Here is a 22,012-nt window from a genome sequence, read left to right as displayed (position 1 = left end):
GTCTGGCATGTAAGTGTGTCTTCTGCTTCAAGAGAGGAACAATGTGTTACATCCTGCTGAATACTGCAACTACTATGCAGTCCTATCAGTAAGAAGGGTTACTCAGTGTTTCCCAGGTCAACCTGCCCTCTACAGACACTTTGTATTTTGTGTTCCGACAGAAATACACTTTAAATCAGTCTTAATTAAAATAATGACAAGAGGAAGTTTCATATTCAGCTGTAAAGTGCATTTTTGATTGTGTACTTTCTCTTCTTCAACCTACTTTCTTTCACACCCCCTCTCATTTCACATAGCATCTATCAAATGTTACTGACAGCTGATGGATGACTACAGCGTACATAAACACTTTGAAGGTATGTCTCACTGCAGAAAGAATTTACTTGAATAGATTTTGCAACTTCCAAGTGCCTGAACACAACCACAAGGTGTGGACTGAGTGACACAGATCATTTAATCGGAAGCTAGGTGACAGCTGCATTGTTTAGTTTACTTCCTGTCAGCTACTGAAACAACAGGACGTACGTTTGGGCACTTTTTGGTGTAACGTAATAAAACTGTGCCAAGAGGTCGGGATGAAAGTCAGCAAAATCAAGTCTGAGGCCATGGTTCTCTGTCGGAAACCAGTGGATTGCCCCCTCTGGGTTGGGAGTGAGTTCCTGCCCTAAGCGAGGGAGTTCAAGTATCTCAGGGTCTTGTTCACGAGTGAGGGTAGAATGGAGCGTGAGATGGATCGACGGTTTGATGCAGCGTTTGCAGTGATGCGGGCACTGTGCTGGACAGTCATGGTGAAGAGGCAGCTGAGCCAGAAGGCAAAGCTTTCAACGTCCCAACCCTCACCTATGGTCATGAGCTCTGGGTAGTGACCGGAAGAATGAGATCACGGGTGCAAGTGGCCGAAATGACTTTCCTACGAAGGGTGGCAGGCTCAGCCTTAGAGATAGGGTGAGGAGCTCAGACATCTGGAGGGAGCTTGGAGTAGAGCTGCTGCTCCTTCGAGCTTAAAGGGGTCAGTTGAGTTGGTTCGGGCATCTGATCAGGATCCTCCTGGGTGCCTCCCGTTGGAGGTGTTCTGGGCACTGGTAGGAGGCCCCGGGGCAGACCCAGAACACCCTTGAGGGATTATATATCTCGTCTGGGAACACCTCGGGGTCCAGCAGGAAGAGCTGGAAAGTGTTGCTGGAGAGAGGAACGTCTGGAATGCTGTGCTCGGCCTGCTGCCCTGTGATCCAACTTCAGATAAGCAGTTCAAAAAGGGATGGATGGATATACGGTACTGACTGTGTTCACTGAATGGACATGACTACAAACTACGCAACAAATAAACTCGACTCACACTGACTTTGAGAACTTCTTCATTTATTCAAAGTAGGGTGGTGCTGCTCTCAAAGCATAAAACATCTTTTGGTTGTGTTTTTAAACATCAAAAAAAAAAAAAACAAAAGATACTGATTATTTTAAAAAAAAAAAAAAAAGTCACGACATAAACCACCAAACTGACAAGGACTGTACATTTGTACATAGAAGGTAGCAAAACAGGCCTACCTATGAAAAACTGCTACTCACTGCATAACTAACCCAAAACTGAGAATTTCAGTGGGCTTCAGTGAAGAACACTGAAGGGTTACATAAGATGTTTGATGACATATATTGGTGCCAAATAGAAAACCAGGGACCATATTTAGAGAACCTCAGTCTATTGACAGTGTTACAATGTCTTCAAATGTCCGACCTAAAAGGCAAACTGTTGTCCAGAATCAACGTCAGAGCCAACAATCAATATTAATCAGAACTGATTAGGATAGAAATTAAATATTTTAATGGCACAACTGATTGCATATCTTACACATCTATGACACCAAAATTTGAGTAGTATTAATTTCACACTGCGCTCTCCTCACACATTACTCTGCATCACTGCATTCATAAACTCCACTTTGACATCCAAGACAAACGTAGACCACCCATTCACAATGTTTCTCCCGCTGTTTGCATCATTAAACACACCGTCCAATTTCCTTCTTACATGAATGATGATGTAAATTTTGTGGAGGTCAAACAGTAAGTAAGCTGGCTGGTGTGTTAAGTGTCTAACTGACAGTCAGGAGAATTTATATTCACTTTTAATTCCACAGCAGCACATGTATTATATGCTTGAGGATCCAGGTCATAGTTTTGTCTGTAAAATGTCCAAAAGTCATAATACCCCAAGGCCCAACAACACCAGGGGTGCCCCCGGAAATCTTTCACAAGGGTGGCCAGATGGGCCTCTGAAAATCTAACCAAAAACCGTAACTGAATTTCAGGCCAGTTTCCTTTTCTATTATGCTGTTGAAGCATATTGGCTCGTCAAAACCTTTGTTGATAAGAGAGTTAAGGAATCGCATACTGATATACTTTAGTTTCTTATTGGTTAATATTACTAATTATCAGATGTGCATGGAATAATACCAGTACAGTTAACATTCTGAGTTCCACAACAACCCGATTTTCTTGTTTTTTGTACTTATACCTGTGAAGCAATTCATTGTTCTTTACATAGACTGGTTGGTCTTTTCCTGAAAAAGACAAATGAGTTTTAAATGGAAGACCTACTCTGATTGTAAGGAGCAAAACATTTACTGAGAGCAAGTTATCACAAGTTTATGGCAGACTTGTCAACACAGTCTCACTCCGACAGTGTCACGTATCAATGTTTGGTCATGGACTTTCCACGTCCGGATGCAACATGAAAGGTATTGTGGGTGCATTGGTTGTTGGTGTTCAGGGACACTGTGTCCAACATGTCCAACACCTTTACACCTGACCTATTCGGACTTTTGCCCACTGTGTTTCCCCCCGATGCGAACAAGCATCTTTAAACTATATCTGTACGTTCACACCAACAGCGACCAGAGCTTCCAAAACAGCAGAAGTCATTCATTTTCAATGAGAGCCTGGCAACTTGGGCGACTTGGTCGTCAGCCGCACATCTTGGGCGACCAAAGCGACCGGAGTGTGTCTGGAGGGGAGTTAAAACTCGTTTAACTTTATGGTAATGAGCTCTGACGCGGTTCAGTGACAACTAACGTGCTTCGATGAAGTGGGTCACAGAGAACCAGCCATGTAACTTTAGTTCCTACAGCACACTTGTTCCGACAATGGATATCGAGAAGTTTACTACTTGCGTTCGTGCCCACTCAGTCCTTTATAATGTAAAGTTGTTCAGTTACAAATACCAAAATAAAAAGAAGGAGGCTTGGGACCATGTTGCAACGTAGCATGCAAGTCTTCCTTGCTTGGTTTGAATGGGATGACATACTGCAAAGCAAAGCATTTTATCAACACACCAGCAATTACGCTGCTTTCAAGCCAGTAGTCCGCTTTGCAGCTCCTTTAAATTGACAAGCACGATTGAATGTTCGAATGAGTCACGTGATGAGCGACTAGAGCAACCAAATCTGCCACAAATATTTTTGACAGTCATGCTTCTTGGGCTTTCACGAGAGACTTTGCCTCTTTGGAAGCTTCTGGTTTGAACGTACAGTAACAGCGACTGGCCGTGTATCATGCAAATACCAAAAGACAGCTTTTTTCATCAGTGTCTGACACTTCAAGTCACTGCCCAAGTGCCGCATTTTGACGACTTCGGAGTGAGACCGTGTTAAAATCATGGGTATCTATAGAACCCATTTCCATTCAGATATTTTGAGATGAGAGTTTAAGGGACACCTTTAAAAATGGCCATGCCTGTTGTTCCCTCACCAATATTTAGCCTAAATTTGGAGCGTTAATTGGCCCTCTTCCTGACAGGCAATGCCGACATCATTGGTACCAATGAAAACCTTAGGTAGCTGAAAAAAATGAGTGCACCACAGCATCTTAACAATAGCAGTATTGGCCTGGACATCTTTATATTTCTTGTTTTGTTTTGACTAACAGTCCAAAATACAAAAATATTCAGTTTACTGTCACATTAAATGAATTAAAGCAGAAAATCCTGTTAGTTGAGAGGCTGGAACGAGATCATCTTTGGCCTTTCTGCTTAAAAATGACAAATTGTTTAACTGATTACCACATTAAATGGCAAATCATTTTCTGTCAGTCACCTGATCAAGTGCATGACTAACTGTTCACAACAGTTTATCTTATTTTTTTGTGCATTTTGAGATCAGAGCACAATGTGGGCAGAATCAGGATAAGGAGATTATTAATGATATCAGGTGTAAATGCAAAGCCCTGTAACCAAATGTCAGTATCCAGATAACGTTGATGCTGACCATTATGCAACTTCAGTGTTATTGCTTAGTTCTAATGCAGAATATATTGTGTTCATAGCAGGGTGACGTTAGAGTGTGGAGGTCAGGAAGTTGGGTCAGATGTTTGCCTTCAACACCATTGTTCTTGGGTCAAGTTGACAGTGAATATGACTCAAACCAGCCAACATGTGTGGGATTATAAAATGTCCTACTCTGGCGCCATCTGGTGGCAATATAGAAAACACTCTGGCAGACCTATGCATTCATTTTTCTACAAACAAAAACCACCAGATAAATTTGCAATGTGTTGTAATCACGTTGGGGTGAAACTTACTTTTCTTGTTTAGTTACGTACATTCAGTTGCATTATGAATATGTGGTCACTGTGAATGTACAATTTACTCTGTCTACATCTTCTGACTGGAACACAGCTGATCTACTCTGACCTACCAACGCTGATAAACTTTGTGCATCTTCAAGTCTTTTCTGTGTTTGATTCTGTTTGATGTGTTGCCCTCCTTTGCTCGCAGGGTGTTAGGAGAGGAGAGTGTGAATACGAGCCGGGAACATGGAGATCACAGCGCTGATGCTCAGCAGAGAAACGGCAGGTGTGAGGTTACAGCTCGAGCTCACAGCTGGGAAGAGAAGAAAACATTTATTATGTAGGATGCGCCATGGCATTTTTTTCTCACATAACATAATGTGTTAGATACATATATTTATTGTGTTGTTTCTTTATTGTTTATATATTTATGTTCACAAATTCCAACCATATCCAAGTGTGCATTTTAGTTAGTTATTATTGTGGGTCTGTTGAGTTATTCTAAAACACTGGAAGGCAACAGAGGCCCCAGGATTGAAAGAATGTGTTAATGCAATGGTGGAAATAGCATCTTATGGATGGTTGCTCAGCAGTATAAATGGCAATCAGGAGAAAGGAGAATCTCCTTGGGACTGGTACTGGACTCAAATCAAAATGGAAGATAAGCCTACATAAGTATTTATTTAGACTGATATATATATATATGATTTTATGCTGTTAAATATATATTTTATATAATTATATTTCCATACATATGCATGACAGTGATGTGCAAAGACGGTCACATCGCTGTTTAGCACCTGTCATTAGCTCATTCCTACCTGAATAAAGAGTTACTCATATGTAAATTAACTCTCTAATGCACCCAAACTCAAACTGAATGGCGCAGTCCATGACAAACATCCTGCACTAAAGGCCGTGTACACACTGACAGTAGAGGTGACTGAGATAAAACAAAAAGACTCATTTCTTTATCACATCTCAATCACAGTAGTGTTACGACAGCAGTGTGTAGTGACGCACGTCGCAGGTTTTTAATGCCGTGTCTCTGCATCAAATGTCCAGCTTGTGTTACTTATTAATCAGCAAACGTCAGATAGAGTTGTTCTGCCCAACTCTTGTTAAATATCCACAGCAGTGAGGTGTCTCATAAACAGACTGAGACAAGCAGGAAATTCACAGAAAGCCACAGAGCAGCACAAGTTAAAAATATGAAACACAAGAGGAGATTAATTCAGCACTCATTTTGTCGCATTGTTCTGCTTTTTAAACGTGTCGTCTTGGATTTTGAATTTTAACCCAAGAATAAATAACTTTGAAGTACTCTTTGTGTCTTGTGTGTACATGTGCTCCTGGGGCTTACTTCGGCAGCTTTTCCCATCCCGTTGCAACATCCCAGTCACACAGCTGCAGACTGGTCCGGTCATCTTACTGGTGCAGATCTGCTCACAGCCTCCATTTTCCTCCTCACACCAGTCTGATTCTAAAAGAAAGCGTCACAGATGAGGCACGAAACCCTTAGAGAAGCTTAGGAATTTGACTAAATAGCTCTGGAAATGGCTCGAATTCTGATTTTGGATATAATAACTTCTGTAAAGTTAAATACAGTGAACTTGGTTAACATCATTCCTGTTTTTAAAATGTATCTCAAGGATATTAGAAATTCACTTATGAACTGTTTTGCTCGAGGTAAAACCCAAAGACAACTATAAAAGAAACTAATAAAGTAAGTACGTCAGGACCAGAGGTGGAATTAAGTCACACATGTGCAAGTCTCAAGCAAATCCCAAGTAAGTTCTTGTGGTGAAAATCAAGTCAAGTCCTTGCTATAAGTCATTGGTCAGGTCACAAATCAAGTCATACTCACAAATTCATAAAGATAATATAACATAAGCTGCACCCAGTGATGGAATGTAACTGAACACATTTCCTCAGATACTGTATGTACAAATCTCCTCTCCTCCAGTACATTTTTCTGACAGCTTTAGATACTACTTACTTTACAAATTAAGATTTTGCAGATGACAGAAAATAAATTTGCTACCATTTTGATCATCTAACTTGTTTCTAATGCAAAAACATTTCCTGGTTGCAGCTTCTCAAATGCGAAGATTTTTTTTTTTTTTGAAGACTGAAACACCTGCTCCGAGCTCTCTGGTCAGGGTGAAAGACTCCACACACATAACACACCTGCTGCTGTGAGAGAGCAGCTGAGATAATAACACACTGTTAAAATCCCCAAATGAGCGGAGCAGGAGCGGGAGGTAAAAAAAAAAAAAAGTAATTGGAGAAACTATATCATGGCACATCATTAACCCTCAGCAGACTGAGGGGGTTTCAGGGTACTGTGATCATTTTGGCACTCTCTAATGTTGTTGTACTATTTTATCAGCATTGTCAGAATCATGTGACTTTTAGGGAGAATATATTTCTGCATCATACTTAAGAGTAAGAGTAGAGTAAAAAAAAATAAAGACAACAGCTGAAGAAAGTTCTAAACTATCATTAACAGTATGAACACAGACTCCCACACACAATCACTGCAGTTTCAAAGTGTTCCATATTTTATGTGTGTGATACACTATTTTACAAATCTAATTATTCGGCAGTGGACACATTGCAAAGTGTGGATGATGAGGTTTCTGTCAATACTTTTTTCACTCTTGTATAATAACTCATGGAGATATTAATCCAAATGAATAACATATTAATGGTTTCATTGAAGACGCCCCGCCTTCACTTCCAGCAAATTGTGCGCAAAGCATTGTGGGGATTTTCTACCAGCAGAGGATCCACAAATGTAGCCTTGGAATTTCTCTGAAAGAAGGACTCAGTCCTTCATGAAACTCGGAAGGATCCTTGACATTGGAACAGTCCTTCGGCGGGGGTCTATGACGTAGCTTCCTTGAAATTTGGCCCTTTGAGGATCCTTCCTTGACTTTGAGAAACACCCAGAGTGTCACAGGTTGCAAAGCACAGTCAATACTTAATGAGTTACACTTAACTGACATGTGTCACACAGACAGAACCGAATGAAACCACGCTGTGAAGCTCATGATGTAGCCATACATACTGCCTTTCCTCCGAGGAGAGCTGCAGGCAGGAGGACAGAGCTGTGGCAGAGTGGGTCCTCCCCTGCAGCAATATGTGCGTCATCATATTTTAAAAGCAAAACGTGACTTCTCAATAACTAGAAAAATATAAATATTAAATTTAAAAAGTCATCTGCCACAAGTCAAATTCAAGTTGAGTCTTTCATCAGTGTTAGTCAAGCAAGTCTCAAGTCCTCAAATTTGCAACTTGACTCACACTTGGGTCAGATCATGTGACTTGACTCAAGTCCCCCACCTCTGGTCAGGACTAGACTGGACTCACCTCTCCTTCTGATGGGGCCCACAGTCAGTATGTGCTCTTTATGGTCACTGTCCTCCGAGTACATTCTTCTCTTGTGCGGACAGTTCTGAATACACAGCACACGTATAGTAATACAGCACATATATGTAAATACAGCTCACGTTGTTTCATCGCTGCTTTGACCTTAAAGGGATAGTGCGCCCAAAAATGAAAATTCAGCCATTATCTACTCACCCATATGCCGTATTTTCGCGTGAGACCAGCGAAAGCACGTGAATGCACATGAACGCAGCGCCCATGTCTCACGGTCTCGCGCAAGCGCACACACGTGAGCGTGGTGCACAGAGAAGCAGTTAGAGCTACAGGCTACAATGAGGCTAAAAACAGAGATCAAATGACGTTTTTCCAAACAACTTTTTATGTCGTTGCTTCAGGACACTTGGATCACTATGGACGAGCACTATGGAGATATGTCGTGGTTTCAATTATGTGTTTTTGGACGACTGAATCTGGGGCGCCCAGCCTGCATTAGGTGGAGTTGTGTTGCTACCTCCTCTCCCCTTGGATCTCCGCAAGTGATGTGAGGACTCTAAAACTTCACCTGAGCCTCCATCAGTATGAGGGTGAGTAGATAATGGCTGAATTTTCAATGTTGGGTGCACTATCCCTTTAAAGATCGTAAGATTTTCTCACCACTTTGCAGGTGTTTGTTTCCGAGTCACACAGGGAGACGTCACAGTGGAGGTGCACCTCGTCGTAATCCCCGATGAACTTGAAGACGGTGACGTGGAAGCGACAGGTGAGGGACACGCCGTTCTCTGCCATGCCGATGGTGTTGTCCTTAATGTTTGGACACCTGGAAATAGTCATCATTAGTTTATGTCATTTCCCAAGCAAAAATTCACCAGATCCGGTTTCTCAGGTGTTTGGATTTTCTGCTTTATATCATTTTGAAAGGTAGTTTTCACCAGCCTACCCTCTCTCTATGATGATGTAGCGAAGCCGGTCACTGCTGTAGCGGGATGGCGTGGCCCAGCACATGTTCACAATGAGGATGAGCTGGTTTTCATCCGCCCCTTCCACAAAGACGCCCACGAACAGGATGTCTCGCGTGCTGAGCACCACCTCCCCCTCCCTGTACGGGTTTCGGTACGAGGAGTTCTTATACAGAGCCATCTTGGTGATGAAGTTTCCCTCCTGGGTCGGTAAGGTGAGATTTATCACACTGGAGGAAAGAAGAAGGAGAAATGTAGCCAGGTGTTTTATTTGAAATGAACATTTTAATCCACTGTGTCGACGTGTGCTCCGTCTGACCTGAGCATGGGCTTGAGGACAGTCTCCAGAGAGATCTTCAGGTCCAGTTCGTAGGCGCAGGAAAACTCCACATTGATGGTTTTGTCTCTGGTGATGACGTTCCCGGTGTTGTTCACACTCTCGATCCACACGGTGTTCTTATACATGATGTGTGTGCCGTTTGACTGCCAGAGAGATGTTTCAAAGATTCACAGTCAGTAAACAAAAAGGCAACAAGGCTGTAATTTGATATTTTGGTGTTAATAACTAAAGGAACAGTCACAATCTGGGAAATACGCTTGTATTCTTCTCATAGTTAAATGTTTTGGGAAACATTTCTGTATTCGCTTTGTTTGAGTGAGATGAGGTAATCAATCAGTCTCACGTCTGTGTTTAATACTGAACTAGAGTCAGGACCTGGTTAGCCTGGCTCAGCTTACACCTCTGAAACTCATTAATCATTACCTTTGCCCAGTGGTGGCCTGAGCACGTGTTGAGCCGCTGTAGAGGCATGATTGTACAAACTTGACAACCCCACTGTGACTCGCTGTCACAGTGGGCGTGAATTAAACAATTCACAAAGTCAATGTAAAGATGGATTAGATGCGAATTACTGCTGGGAGGCGCCGTGGACGCAGCACAAATAACGTATAATACAGGAATTAAGTAGTGCCAATGAAGTGAGTAGCTGCCAAAAAAGTGTAACAAAACTGAACTTCAGCATCTTCCAGGGATATATGACGCCGAGGATGTATCTGCGGAAGTTCATTCATAGATTCAACGATTTCACGCATGTATGAAGCGAGTCAGCACAAAATATTCTAGCATTCGAACTCGTGCAACAGTGTACTGTTGTGTTCACACTGGGCATAAATAAAGCAATTCACACGAGTGAATGACATGTAAAATCATTTCAAAGATGCGATTAGATGTGAATTCCCCCCAGGTGGCACGATGGGCACGACGTGAATGATGTGAAATACGCAAATTAAGTGGCACAAAGTAAGCAAATAGCTTGATTTCGCGTCATTTGCGAGAGTTGAAGAATCTGAACACATCTTCCAGGGACATATGACACGGAGGACGTATTGTAGCGTTTGAGCTCACACGAGTAACGCAACGCAAAAATTTGCTTTGCGTTTGGTGTGAACACACATCATTGTTAGAGCTCCCTATGAAATATATTTTTTATTCCAGATTATAAAACAAGTGAGAGGACAGAGGCGTGTTTAGGCAGTTTGTATTTTACATTTTTTTTAGACAGAGCCAGACGAGCAGTTTCCCTCTGTTCCCAATCCTCATGCATGCTACGCTGACCAAATTCCAACTTTGGAACAGCTATTGAACTTCTCATCTAAATCTTGTTTCTTAAAAGTGTAAACTATTACTTCTTCTCTTATAGAGATGGAGTGTGGAGCTTGTCTCCCCCTTCTGGCAGTGAGAGAAATTACACTCTTAATGCATGCTTATGCCTCCAGGGGAGCACACTGCATTTCTCCCAGAGGCGCAAAGGTGGTTAAATGTCAGAAACCAAAGGCACGGTGTGTTTGTGTGCTAAGGAACTGCTTCCAAAACAACCCATCTAGAAATCAAAGTAACCAGAACAGCCAACACGCATTAATCCAGTAAGAATGGGGGCCGAATGTGAACTGACCAGTACGATGGAGCCACAGTGCCCCTTGGTGTTGTTGATGCGGAAGGAGATGAAGTCCTCTCCCTCGATGCCTGCGCAGTGCTCGTCGTTGATCCTGACGTCCTCTCGTTCAAAGCCCAGCTGGAAGAGCTTGCACTTGGAGATGGAGACCTCCATCTGAGCGTGCTTACAGGTCACCTCCGCCTGGATGATGTCATCATCACCTGCCAGACACAAGGACAGATATCAACGACTGTACATGTCAGTGTCAGGCAGATATTCATGATGCTCGTACCCAGAGGCTATCCCCACCATTTACAGCTCCAGTGTGAAGGATTTAGGGGCAGATATGGAATACAATATAACAATTTAGTTTTCTTCAGTGTGTAATCAGCCAAAAATAAGAATTGTTGCGTTTCAGTTGCCTGAGAACGAGCTGTTTATATCTACATAGGGAGCAGGTCCTTGCCTACAGAGATTGACGTGTTGCACCACCATGTTTCTACAGTAACTGAGAACAGACAAACAGAACACTGGATCTAAACAGGGTCATTCATGTTTTCACATCGGCAAGCAAGCTGCCCTTGCTGCCTCAAGTGAGGGAGTTCAAGTATCTTGGGGTCTTAAATATAGTCTATATAGGTGATTATGTTAATACATCCAAATTGTTATTAATTATGCAAATTTAGCAACATTATGCAAGTTAGCATCCGGCAGTTTCTACATGCTAGAGACCCATTCTGTACATTTATGACATAAAACTTTGGGTAACTCAACACTTCTGGTTCATTGCTGGCAAGTGGACTCTCTGGGAGGCTGGTGAATGAAAATTCCCTTTTCTCTGATTTGAGGTATAGTGACAAATTTAGAGTGTAATTACAAGAAAGAAAGGTCATCTTGGGCTCAAATGGAAGCTTATCAAATTGGGAAGATTTCTATTTACGAGTGAAGCAGTAATATGAAACACAAAGTGATAAAAACTGATCATTTTGACGAGAATTTGCCAAACGGACAGTCATTTTTTTGTTGTTTTTAGGGATGTTGTGTGTGATATTTTGAAATAAAATGGCAGCAACCCCCAGAATCTTATTTTGCTACTTTCCCCTTTGTCTCAGGATACTCCTTGCCAAATTTCATACTTGTATGCCATCATAGTGCCCTAATATTTGCATTTACATCATTATCATTTCACCAGAAACATGCCCCCATAAAAGGGGTTTTGGGCATCTTGAGACCAGACGGCCCCGAGTTGGGGGTGCTCATTATCAACTTGTGATGGCCCAATGTACAGGCTTACAGGAAATGATAATGAAAAAAAGGTAACATCATTAGGGCTGGACCTGGCTCCCGGCCTATTACTATGAATTCCAAATTCAAAAAAGGAAATCTTCTGTCTTCTATATAATCTATCTTTACCTGAAAAGTCGACTGAACTCAGCTGAAGTGCGACCATATTTCAGAATGGTAGTTTGTTTCTATCATGTACCGCATACTGGGAAAGGATTTAAAACGGTGGGGATGGATGACATGGCGACATTGTTGCCCTGTGAAGCGCTCACCTCCAGTGCTGGTGGGTAACTCCGGGCAGCCACACAGGTCTCCTCCGTTCTCCAGCTCACAGGTGAAGTTTGTGCAGATCTCTCCTGCACAGGGGTCGTAGATCCATTCTGCTAAAGACACGTCCACACACAATGTTAGCTGTCACACACACTGTTAGCTCAAAGAAACATGCAGATTCAGTACAGCGACTCAACCAGCCAAACTATGACCGATGAAAAGCACTGGGTGAAATTTCTGCCAAGGACATGTCACTTTCAATGTCCTCTCAAATTTCATAGTTTCAGCTTAATTTTCCCTCCTAAAATCTTACAGTGTCCTCTTACTGTCCAGACAGTGAAATCCAGGTGAGACAAGAGGAGTTGAAACATCAATACACTCATCTGAAACTATTCTTGTGTGTGTGCCATGTGGCTGAGAGAGGCTGGTGCCTCGCGGTGCCCTTACAGCAGTTCTCCTGGGCGATCCACTTGGTGGTGAGGGTCCCCATGGAGCGGCAGGCCTCTGCGTAGGCTGCCAGGGAGCCGCAGACCTGAGCCTTGCGGTGATTATAGCAGCCGTCCAGGTAGCAGGACTGGTAGAAGGGCCGGGGATCCAGCAGGCCATGGCACGGCTGGAAGAAACCCTTCAGCTGGGTGAGCTTCTGACAGGCGTCCTCACCTTGCAACGCCAGCACTGCCGTGTTGTCACAGGACTGAGCCAGAGCCACGTACTGGGTTTCATCACAGCTGGAGGACAAAGGTAAACATCCGTCACAGCTCAGTAAATTCCAGCTAGTAAATCTGAAGCCTGTTTGTCTAGACTAAGGTCAGTTACCATGTATTTGGATTTATGTTTCTGTTCACATGACAAATTTAGGTCCAATAGCCATTTCCCACCAACATTAGTGCATGAATGTTGGCTGATGAAAATTGGCAGATTTTTTTTTCACGGATTATCTGCCTTATGTACTGCTGTCTGGATAGTAACAGTTTCAGCAAATACAAAAAAAAGTTATTTTTATAAAAAATACCAATTACAGCTTCGATGTTAAACGTATGAGGTGATCTCCAAAAGATTTTAAAACGATTGTACAATTCTATATCTGTAAACCTGACCCACCTGTTCTGCATACCGTTGGTCTTCCAGCTCTGAGCCAGCTCCAGGGCGCTGACAGCCGGCTTGCCCCTGGACGTGATGTAGTCGTCACTTGGGTCTCCGTTGAAATTCCCACAGAGTCCGCACACCTTGTTCTGAAGCCGCTGGCCCATGGTGATGCTGAGGGTGTTAAAGCGGTTGTATCGAACCTGGATGTCCTGGGGCGTGTCGATGACAATGAAGCCCTCAGATGTGGACAGACGTGTCATCAGTCCAGTTAGAAACGGTACAGATACTGGTGTACCATTGACCTGTGAAGACACAGGAGATGAACATTTTTACTTCTCTGAGATAAGACACACAGTCATTTGTATTTCATTCATTTTCAGTGACCAGCATAATGTCAACGACATTTCTCAGCTCTCACCGAAGGTTGGAAATGGAATTTCAAGTCCACTTTTAATTGTAGGTGACGATTAGTACCTCAATGTAGATTTACCATTTTACTGGCACTGTAAATCCCTAAAAATTGCAAGATTTTGGACAGCAGTAAGTAACACAAAACACCAATAAATATTTTTGTTGAGTCTAGTCCAATGTTTTATAGCTGGGGTCGCTGAAGGTGAATTTATTCTTGTGCGTCAGCTCTATGCAGTATCTAAGCTGTCGCCTATGCAAGTTGTGAGCATTTATACTTGTGTGGTGGCGTGTCTGTGCCACTCTGCAGTTACACCTCCAAAACACTAGTTGGTAGAGGAGGTTTCTGTGAAGTGCTGTAAAGTTTAGTCGATTCAAAACACACATTAAACACACATTAATCACACATTAAACATGGCTTAGTAGAGACATTTTCAAACACAAGTACACAAATCAGCTTCACTATAACTCGCAGCATTCACAGACAAACACTTGTCTTTAACTGGACACATTTTCCACCCAAATACAACATGCTAATGATTTTAGCACAAGCCTATAGCATTTTACATTGTATAAATTAGCCTAGCAGCTAGAAAACTTTTCCTCTTCTCATATAAAACCAGGGACAACAGCAACATTAAACAAAGGTAGCGTTACAAAATTCATCTCCATGACAACTCCCAGTGTTCACTGACAAAACTGTCTTATACTAAACCCGTTTTCCAAACAAATACAACATGCTAACATTATTATAATAATGTTAGCATGTTGTATTTGTTTGTGCTATAGCACAAACCTATGGCATTTTACTTAGTATGAATTAGCTTAGCGTTAGTGGAGATTTCCTCTGCTCATATGAAGCCAGGATAGATCGCACAAGACATATAACGGTATTTTGTGTGTGTGGGGGGGGTTTGTCCTTACAAGTTATTGTTTGAAATTAAAGTAAATAAAAGCTTTGTTTTTCAGCTTACATAAATAGCCAGGAAGTCTGCATCGCCATGACATTTCTGGGGAGGTGCATGTCAGGCTATGCTGTAGGTACGGCGTCAATTCAACACAGGGGTATAAATCCAGCTTGAGACTACAAACAGTAATGGACTTTTAAAATATGTAATTTGGTCAAAATTATGTTCAGAAGCCATTCTCAGTTAGGAAACATCATGGAAAAATAATTTAAGTATGTTTTTTGAGCAGTTAAAGAGCGTCAGAGCCTCCAGGACCCCGAACAGAACATTAGGATTAAGAATTAAAGCCAAGGTTATCCTACAGCGTAATACTACAAGTCTGACAACAAGATATTACACATTTTCACAAAAGATATCACTGAAGGGTAGCAGGACAGAAAAGAAAGGAGAAACAGACAGCCCAAAGCAAAGATTGTGACAATCTGAGTTGGTGCTGTAATGACTGTTTTTGTGACCTGAGCTTATTGCCACTGATCCCAACACAGCTCTTAAGGCAGTTTAGAAAAATGTTGCTCACTCAGATCAAGTAGGATTAAGACTCACTGAGAGCCAAAGTTAAGAGCAATCAACGAGTCATTATTTACTGTTATTTAGTGCACTTTCAGTGGAATGATACGGCCTTAAGCCTGGAGGTGCTCTACCAGGCTATTAGTGATAATTGGCAAATTGGACTGCAAGTACTCTGGCAAGAAAAAGGGAGGTTTAAATTGGATCTGTTTGTTTAGTTTCTTGAGGGAAGCTTTGATAAAGGCATCTTTGATGACAGACAGCACATTGCCAGAGGAAAGTAAGATGATAACATAAACAAAAAAACATACACTGATCAGCCAAACGTTAAAACCCTTGGTGAGTGAAGTGAATAACACTGATTATCTTGTTACAATGTTCTGCTGGGAAACCTTGGGTCCTGGCATTTATGCGGATACTACTTGATGCGTTCCACCCACCCCAACACCGTTGCAGACAAGTCAAGGCATCGACCTGACCTCCAGATACCCCAGATCCCAATCTGATCGAACATCTGAGGGACATGCTGGTACCCCAGAGGTATCCCAATCCACGGTGGGTCTTCCTTGGCTCTGACCTGTTAAGGCATGGACACAGGGCCTCTGGGTGGTGTCCTTTGGTGCCTGGTATTGGGGTGTTACCATCAGATCTTTTGAATCCTGTGGGCTGTGAGGTGGGGTAACAGTATGTCCCATATATGTTTGATCAGATCGGGATCCAGAGAATATGGAGAACAGGTTGACACCTTAAGCAATTTGTCATGTTCCTCAGGTCATTCCTGAGCAGTTCTTGTGGCGGGACGTGGTGCATTATCCTGCTGCGGGGCCACAGCTACTGAGGAGTGCCGTTGCCATGGGGGGGGGGGCTACCTGGTCTGCACTGGTGTTTAGGCGGGGGGAGCGTGTCAGGTGGTATCCACATGAATGTCAGAGCCCACGGTTTCTCAATAGAACACTGCACTTTAACAAGATATGGTCAATGTTGTTCACTTCACCTGTCAGTGGTTTTAATGTTTTGACTGATAGGTGTACAACGAAAAGCAGCAGTGACCCATCGTCCAACACCCGCAGACATGAGGACAGAAACAAAGGGCTCGGCGAGGACAGAGCACCTGCTGCAGCAAGCGAACGTGCCATCTGCGGTCATTTTGACCTGATCAACGAACTTCACTACAAGCTGAATGGCTGTTGAAACAGGTGATGTGCTTTAAAACCAGCCGGCTGTATTGCAGGTGACACCATCAGCCGGCTTGAGTCGAGCTCAGATCTGCCACCACTACAGCTTTTCTTCACAACATTCTAAAATAGTTTTGTCTTGTCTTGAATGTTTGGTTTGAACTGGGTTTTAGACCTTATTATTCAAAACACTTTAGATAAACAGTATCAAGTACAGATGAGTGGTGCACTGTGGCAACTAAGTGAGAGTGAAGCAGTAAAAGCGAAGAGAAAGGTTTCCAGGTACACAGTTAATAAACCATCCCCAGGTGATACACAGGTGTTGTTACAGTAGGCTGATATACTGACAAACCAATGATGGTCCAACGCTTCCCTCACCTTGACAGTGCTGCCAGAGATAAGGATATTCTCCTCGTTGATGTAAAGGTAGACATGAGAGATGGTGGTGAGGTTTGGTGTGCTCCATTTATCAAAGTTGGCGATGAGCTGGAAGGAGAGGTCGGGCAGCTTGTGACAGTTAGTGGACAGGACGAAGGAGCAGGAGGCCGGGAGCCGTAGGGACGCCCCATCGAAGGTCCTGAACACCCCTCCGCCGGATGCTATGCATTGCTGGGAACGCCGTGCGAAGCAGCCCCTCACTCCGTAGCGCAGGGTGCACTCCTCCTCTGCCTTACAGCGCCTCGGGTCACACTGGATCAGATTTCGTCCAATGCACTGGCAGCGTTTGGTGCAGTCGCTGTTCCAGAACAGCTGTTTGGGCTGAAATAAAGACTTCTGTTAAAATCAGAGCTGAAACAATCAGTCGACTGACTGATTAATTGAAAAGTGTTTGTCACAATGTGAAAAAGACAATCAGCCTAATCATAACCTCAGATTTATTCAGGCTGAATAAAGTTTCCCTGCAGGTTTGTAACACCAGCCTGATTTAGTGTTCAGTTTTGCTTCCATACATCAGCGAGTTTATTCCGTGTGGTGCTGGATGTGAGACTGACCTCATAGTACTTGCCATCAGTGTAGCAGCCACAGTTCTGAGGCAGGATGCAGCTCTTGCCATTGAGCACGTAGCCCTGGTCGCACTGGCAGCCCTCGACACAGTCCTGGCTGCAGTCCCTCTGGCCGCGGGCTGGGGCGCACTGGGGCGGGCAGACCGACACACAACTGGAGTAATGGCTGTTAGGTGGACAGCTCTGGACTGGGAGGAGGCAGGTTGGCAAAGATATTAGCTAACGATCGCACCGACTCCACTGTGCATATAGGACGTATTTCCAGTATACATAGGTGTTGATTTTTCAGGGGTAAATATTTGTGGAGAACAGTTGACTGGAGAGTACACTCCGGAAGCTGTTTAAAGGGATAGTTCTACATTTTGATGACGAGAACATCAATATCAGTTTGAAGCCCCATTTCCACCAAACAGCTTCAGTATGGTAACCAAACCTAACCAACCAAAACTAACCCTTCAGACATGGTACCTAGAATCTAGGTCCATTTTGAGTTTTCATCACAAACAGTGCTGTTAGGGTTGTTGCCACTCACTGCTCCGTCCAGCACTCACTGTATTTCCTCATTACAGGTGACACAGATGGAAGTCTGCATCTCATTTAGCGTCCACAAAACAAAGTTGCACGCCGACATTTTCAGAGCAAAATAAAACAGGCTGCAGTGAGTCTGTCTCCATGGAATATTTAAAAATATCATGTTTGTGCATTAACGTTCCACCTTAAAAGTCGCCAGGAGTCGGCCCAGTGAATTAGGTTATTTTTTCTCAGTCTACAGCTGCTGTGAGAGGCAGCAAAACATCCTTTTATATTTTAGTTAAAGTTTTCTTATGTATGTAGACTCGCCACGGTATGAACAGTGGTTACATGAGCCTCAAAACCAGCCACGACTCAGCCCTGAGCAGAGTGACCGTCCTCTATTGACCAGTCAACAGACTGCAGTGTTCACAGCTCCAGATCTGTGTGCTAGGTACCCCAACAGAGGGGGGACCAAAAATGGGGACGGTACGTAATGGTTCCATTGGTACCATCCACAACTTCTCACAGTGGAATCAGAAAAAAAAAGTGTACCAAACTGATTGGGGGAAGCAGGGCTTAATACTTGCCTGTTAAATACGGAGCTGGAGTCAGGGTGCGGTTAGCCATGCTTAGCATAAAGACTGGAATTAAATGAAAACCCTAACAACACCTCTAAAGCTCACTAATTCGTTTAACCCGCACACAACCATAAATTTAAACTACAATAACCCGTGCAGATGTCCCTGTGCACAAGTCAAGTTTGTCATATAGTTTACATCCATATCTGTGAATACAATGGTTGCTTCACACACATCTTTCCCCCAGCAGCACAGAAGATCTATACAATCAGCACAGTTTCAAGGTGGACACCCAAGATTAGTGTCACCGGTTAAGTGTCTGATCAAATGTGTCCACTTCTGTTCCTGAGATATGACGTTTAAAACCAGCCAAGTGCGTGTTTTATGCAGAACATTATGATGTCACAGTGACCTTTGACCTTACAGATATGAAATGCCATTACTTGATCATTAAATCCTTTTGGACATTGATGATAAGTTTTGTCATAATTAGTGCAAGAATTCTTGAATTATGGACAAAAACATGTTTATTGAGGTCACAGTGACCCTGACCTTTGACCTTTAACCACCAAATTCTGATCAGTTTATTCCTTAGTCCAAGTGGTCGTTTGTTGTCAAATTTGAAGAAATTCTCTTTCAGTGTTTTTGAGACATCCTATTCACAAGAATTAGATGGATGCAAGGTCACCGTGACTAAGACTTTTGACCACAAAAATCTAATCAGTTTATCTCTAAATCCAAGTCAATATTTGTGCCAAATTTGAAACAATTTATTCCAGTTCTTGAGATATGGTGTTAATGAGACAGACAAGGTCACAGTGACCTTGATCTTTGACCTATGGCCACTAAAATCTACTCAGTTAATTGCTGAGTCCAAGGGGATGTTTATTGCCAAATATGAAGAAATTCCCTTAAAGTGTTCTTGAGATATTGTATTCATGAGAATTAGATGAATGCATGGTCATAGTGACCTTGACCTTTGACCAAAAAAATAGAATCAGTTTATTTCTGACTGCACGTGAATATTCCATCACTACATCATTCCATCCTATGAGACATTTGTGTGAATTTTCTTTTTCTGAGGGCACACTTTTTTCTGAGGTCATACTAACCTTGACCTTTGACCATCAGTTCATTGTTGAGTCCAAGTGGCCCTGAGAGGCCTCACTCCAAATTATATAACAGATCTAATATTGCCCTGCATTCCTTCTTGCACCCTGAGATCCTCAGATGCATCTTTTCTCCTTGTTCCTAGATTAATTCCCAAAGCTGATGGAGCCTTCGAAGTCAGAGCTCCAGGATTTTGAATGACCTGCCTGAGGAGGTCAGGGCCGCAAACTCAGTCTCATCTTTTGAAACAAATATCAAAACTTCCTTTCAGTGATTTTAACTGCTTTATTATTGCCTGTTTTACTCTGCTCTGTGTATTCTGTTTTTATTGCTTTTGTCTTTTATTCGGTTTTGTAAAGCTCTTTGTAGCTGTGTTTTGAAAGGTGCTACATAAATAAAGTTTCTTAATATTATCAACCCGAAAACACAACGCCTCTGGCTCCGGCTTCGGCTATCGCCAGCGCAGAGGCATAAAAACACAGGGGGAGTTTAGGGAGAGTTGAGTGATGGAACTATTTTCTGCAGCAGCAGCTGGCGCAGTGACTGTGCCAAATGTTTATATTCATATCTCCTCATATTGCTGTTTTAGCCAGTTCACCCAAATGAAAAAATGATATGTCCTCTCACTTTGGGTTTTATGTGCCCAGGGTTTGAGATACACTTTCCACCTTAAACCAAATACACTGGAGCTGACTGGATTTGGTTTGTGGTGCTCATTGTGCTAAAAATTGCATGAACATTTAACTGTAATTTCAACAGTAGGGTATTTTCACACTTGGTCCCGCACTGCAGTGTCACGTCAAAGTAAAAACAAAACCATGTCAATATATATCATATATTATATATAAGCTAGGCTATAGTGTGAACAGAAAGAGGACTGAGGCCCCATCAGAGCTCAGGTTGACCAGGAAGAGAACTGAGTCCTCTTTCAAATGACCTGACAATGTGAACACAAAAAGAACTGAGTCCCTTTTCTGTTGGTCCACTTTTTGGTGCACTTTAAGAGGACTGAGTTTGGTTCATTTAAAAAGGACTATATGTGAAAACACCCTACGAACAGTCAACAATGGGCCCCTTTGGCGCAGGTATACATAAGGCCCCACCACCTCTCCTACATAGAAGCAAAGACAAACAGACTTTGTGGTGGTTTTGCTTCCCTTCTTAGTCGTTATGCATCTTTTTGTGGTCTTTAGTCTGTTTTAGGTGTTTTCGTGTAATTTTTTTATACTTCTGTCTCTTTCTGATTGTTTTGTGTCTTTTTGTAGCCGTTTGAGTTTCTCAAAGGTAAATTTGTGTCCCATAAAGATAATTTTGTGTCTCTTTGGGGTAATTTTTGTATCTTCTTGTGGCTATTTTGTGTCTTTTTGTAGCCATTTTGTTTGTTTTTGTGGTTGTTTTATGTCTTATTGTAGCCGTTTGATTTTCTTTAAGGGAATTTTGTGTCTCTGTGGGTTATTTTTGGGTGTTTTGTGTTGCTTTGTAGTTATTTTTTTTTCTCCCTGTGGTTGTTTTGAGCCTTTTTGTAGCAGTTTGAGTAATTTTGTGTTCTACTAAGATAATTTTGGGGTTCTTTGGGGTAATTTTGGGTCTCTTTTGGTTGTTTTGTGTCACTTTGTTGACATTTAGTTTCTCCTTGTAGTCGTTTTGTATCTTTTTGTAGCCGTTTGAGTTTCTTAATGGTAATTTTGTGTCCTATAAAGATATTTTTGTCTCTTAAGGGTAATTTCAGGTCTTTTTTATTGTTTTCTGTCGCTTTTTAGTGATTTTGTTTCTTCTTGTTGTTGTTTTGTGGTTTTTTTTGTAGCCGTTTGAGTTTCTTTAAGGTAATTTTGTGTCCTACTGAGATAATTTTGTGTCTCTTTAGGGTAATTTGGGTCTTTTTTGGTTGTTTTGTGCCACTTTGTGGTTGTTTTTGCCTGTTTTGGTTTTTTTGTCTCTTTACAGTTACTTTGCAACTCTTTGTGGCGTTTTCGTGTGTCTTGTGGTATTTTTGAGTGTCTTCCTCACTGGTGCATGTTAATTTGAAATGTAACAATTTGCAGGTGAAGGCCGAGGGGCTCCACTGACACTTGTAGGCCGGTTCAGTAATCCATCCATGCCTTCGACAGAAACAAAGTTCTTGTTACTGTGAATAATCAACAGACTTTGCTGTCCACAGTTTTTACCGTAACTTTTTTTCACCAAAGAAATAGTCCCTATTTAAGCTGCTGACAGTGCGCTCTGTGGATTATTTACAGTAACGGACATTTTCCTGGAGAGGCATGCT

The 22,012-nt window shown here is 42.4% G+C and overlaps 1 protein-coding gene across 1 annotated transcript in view; it reads right to left on the bottom strand.

The window, feature by feature from the left end:
* Window positions 1-1,358: 1,358 nt before the first annotated feature.
* Window positions 1,359-22,012, bottom strand: part of tecta (tectorin alpha) — a 33,231-nt gene continuing 12,577 nt past the window's right edge. The window contains exons 12-23 of the mRNA XM_049593037.1: window positions 17,534-17,733; window positions 16,920-17,300; window positions 13,499-13,785; window positions 12,845-13,125; window positions 12,400-12,510; window positions 10,862-11,064; window positions 9,229-9,392; window positions 8,891-9,139; window positions 8,608-8,770; window positions 7,936-8,020; window positions 5,924-6,043; window positions 1,359-4,873 (exon numbers count right to left, since the gene is read on the bottom strand). Of these exons, the coding sequence (XP_049448994.1) occupies window positions 4,773-4,873; window positions 5,924-6,043; window positions 7,936-8,020; window positions 8,608-8,770; window positions 8,891-9,139; window positions 9,229-9,392; window positions 10,862-11,064; window positions 12,400-12,510; window positions 12,845-13,125; window positions 13,499-13,785; window positions 16,920-17,300; window positions 17,534-17,733 (2,345 nt within the window). The 3' untranslated portion in view covers window positions 1,359-4,772. The remainder of the gene's footprint in view (window positions 4,874-5,923; window positions 6,044-7,935; window positions 8,021-8,607; window positions 8,771-8,890; window positions 9,140-9,228; window positions 9,393-10,861; window positions 11,065-12,399; window positions 12,511-12,844; window positions 13,126-13,498; window positions 13,786-16,919; window positions 17,301-17,533; window positions 17,734-22,012) is intronic.

Source organism: Epinephelus fuscoguttatus, linkage group LG12 (genome assembly GCF_011397635.1).
Source record: "Epinephelus fuscoguttatus linkage group LG12, E.fuscoguttatus.final_Chr_v1".
NCBI classification, from domain to species: domain Eukaryota; kingdom Metazoa; phylum Chordata; class Actinopteri; order Perciformes; family Serranidae; genus Epinephelus; species Epinephelus fuscoguttatus.
Note: the sequence above shows the minus strand (reverse complement) of the source record. Positions and strands in the feature narration are given on the sequence as shown.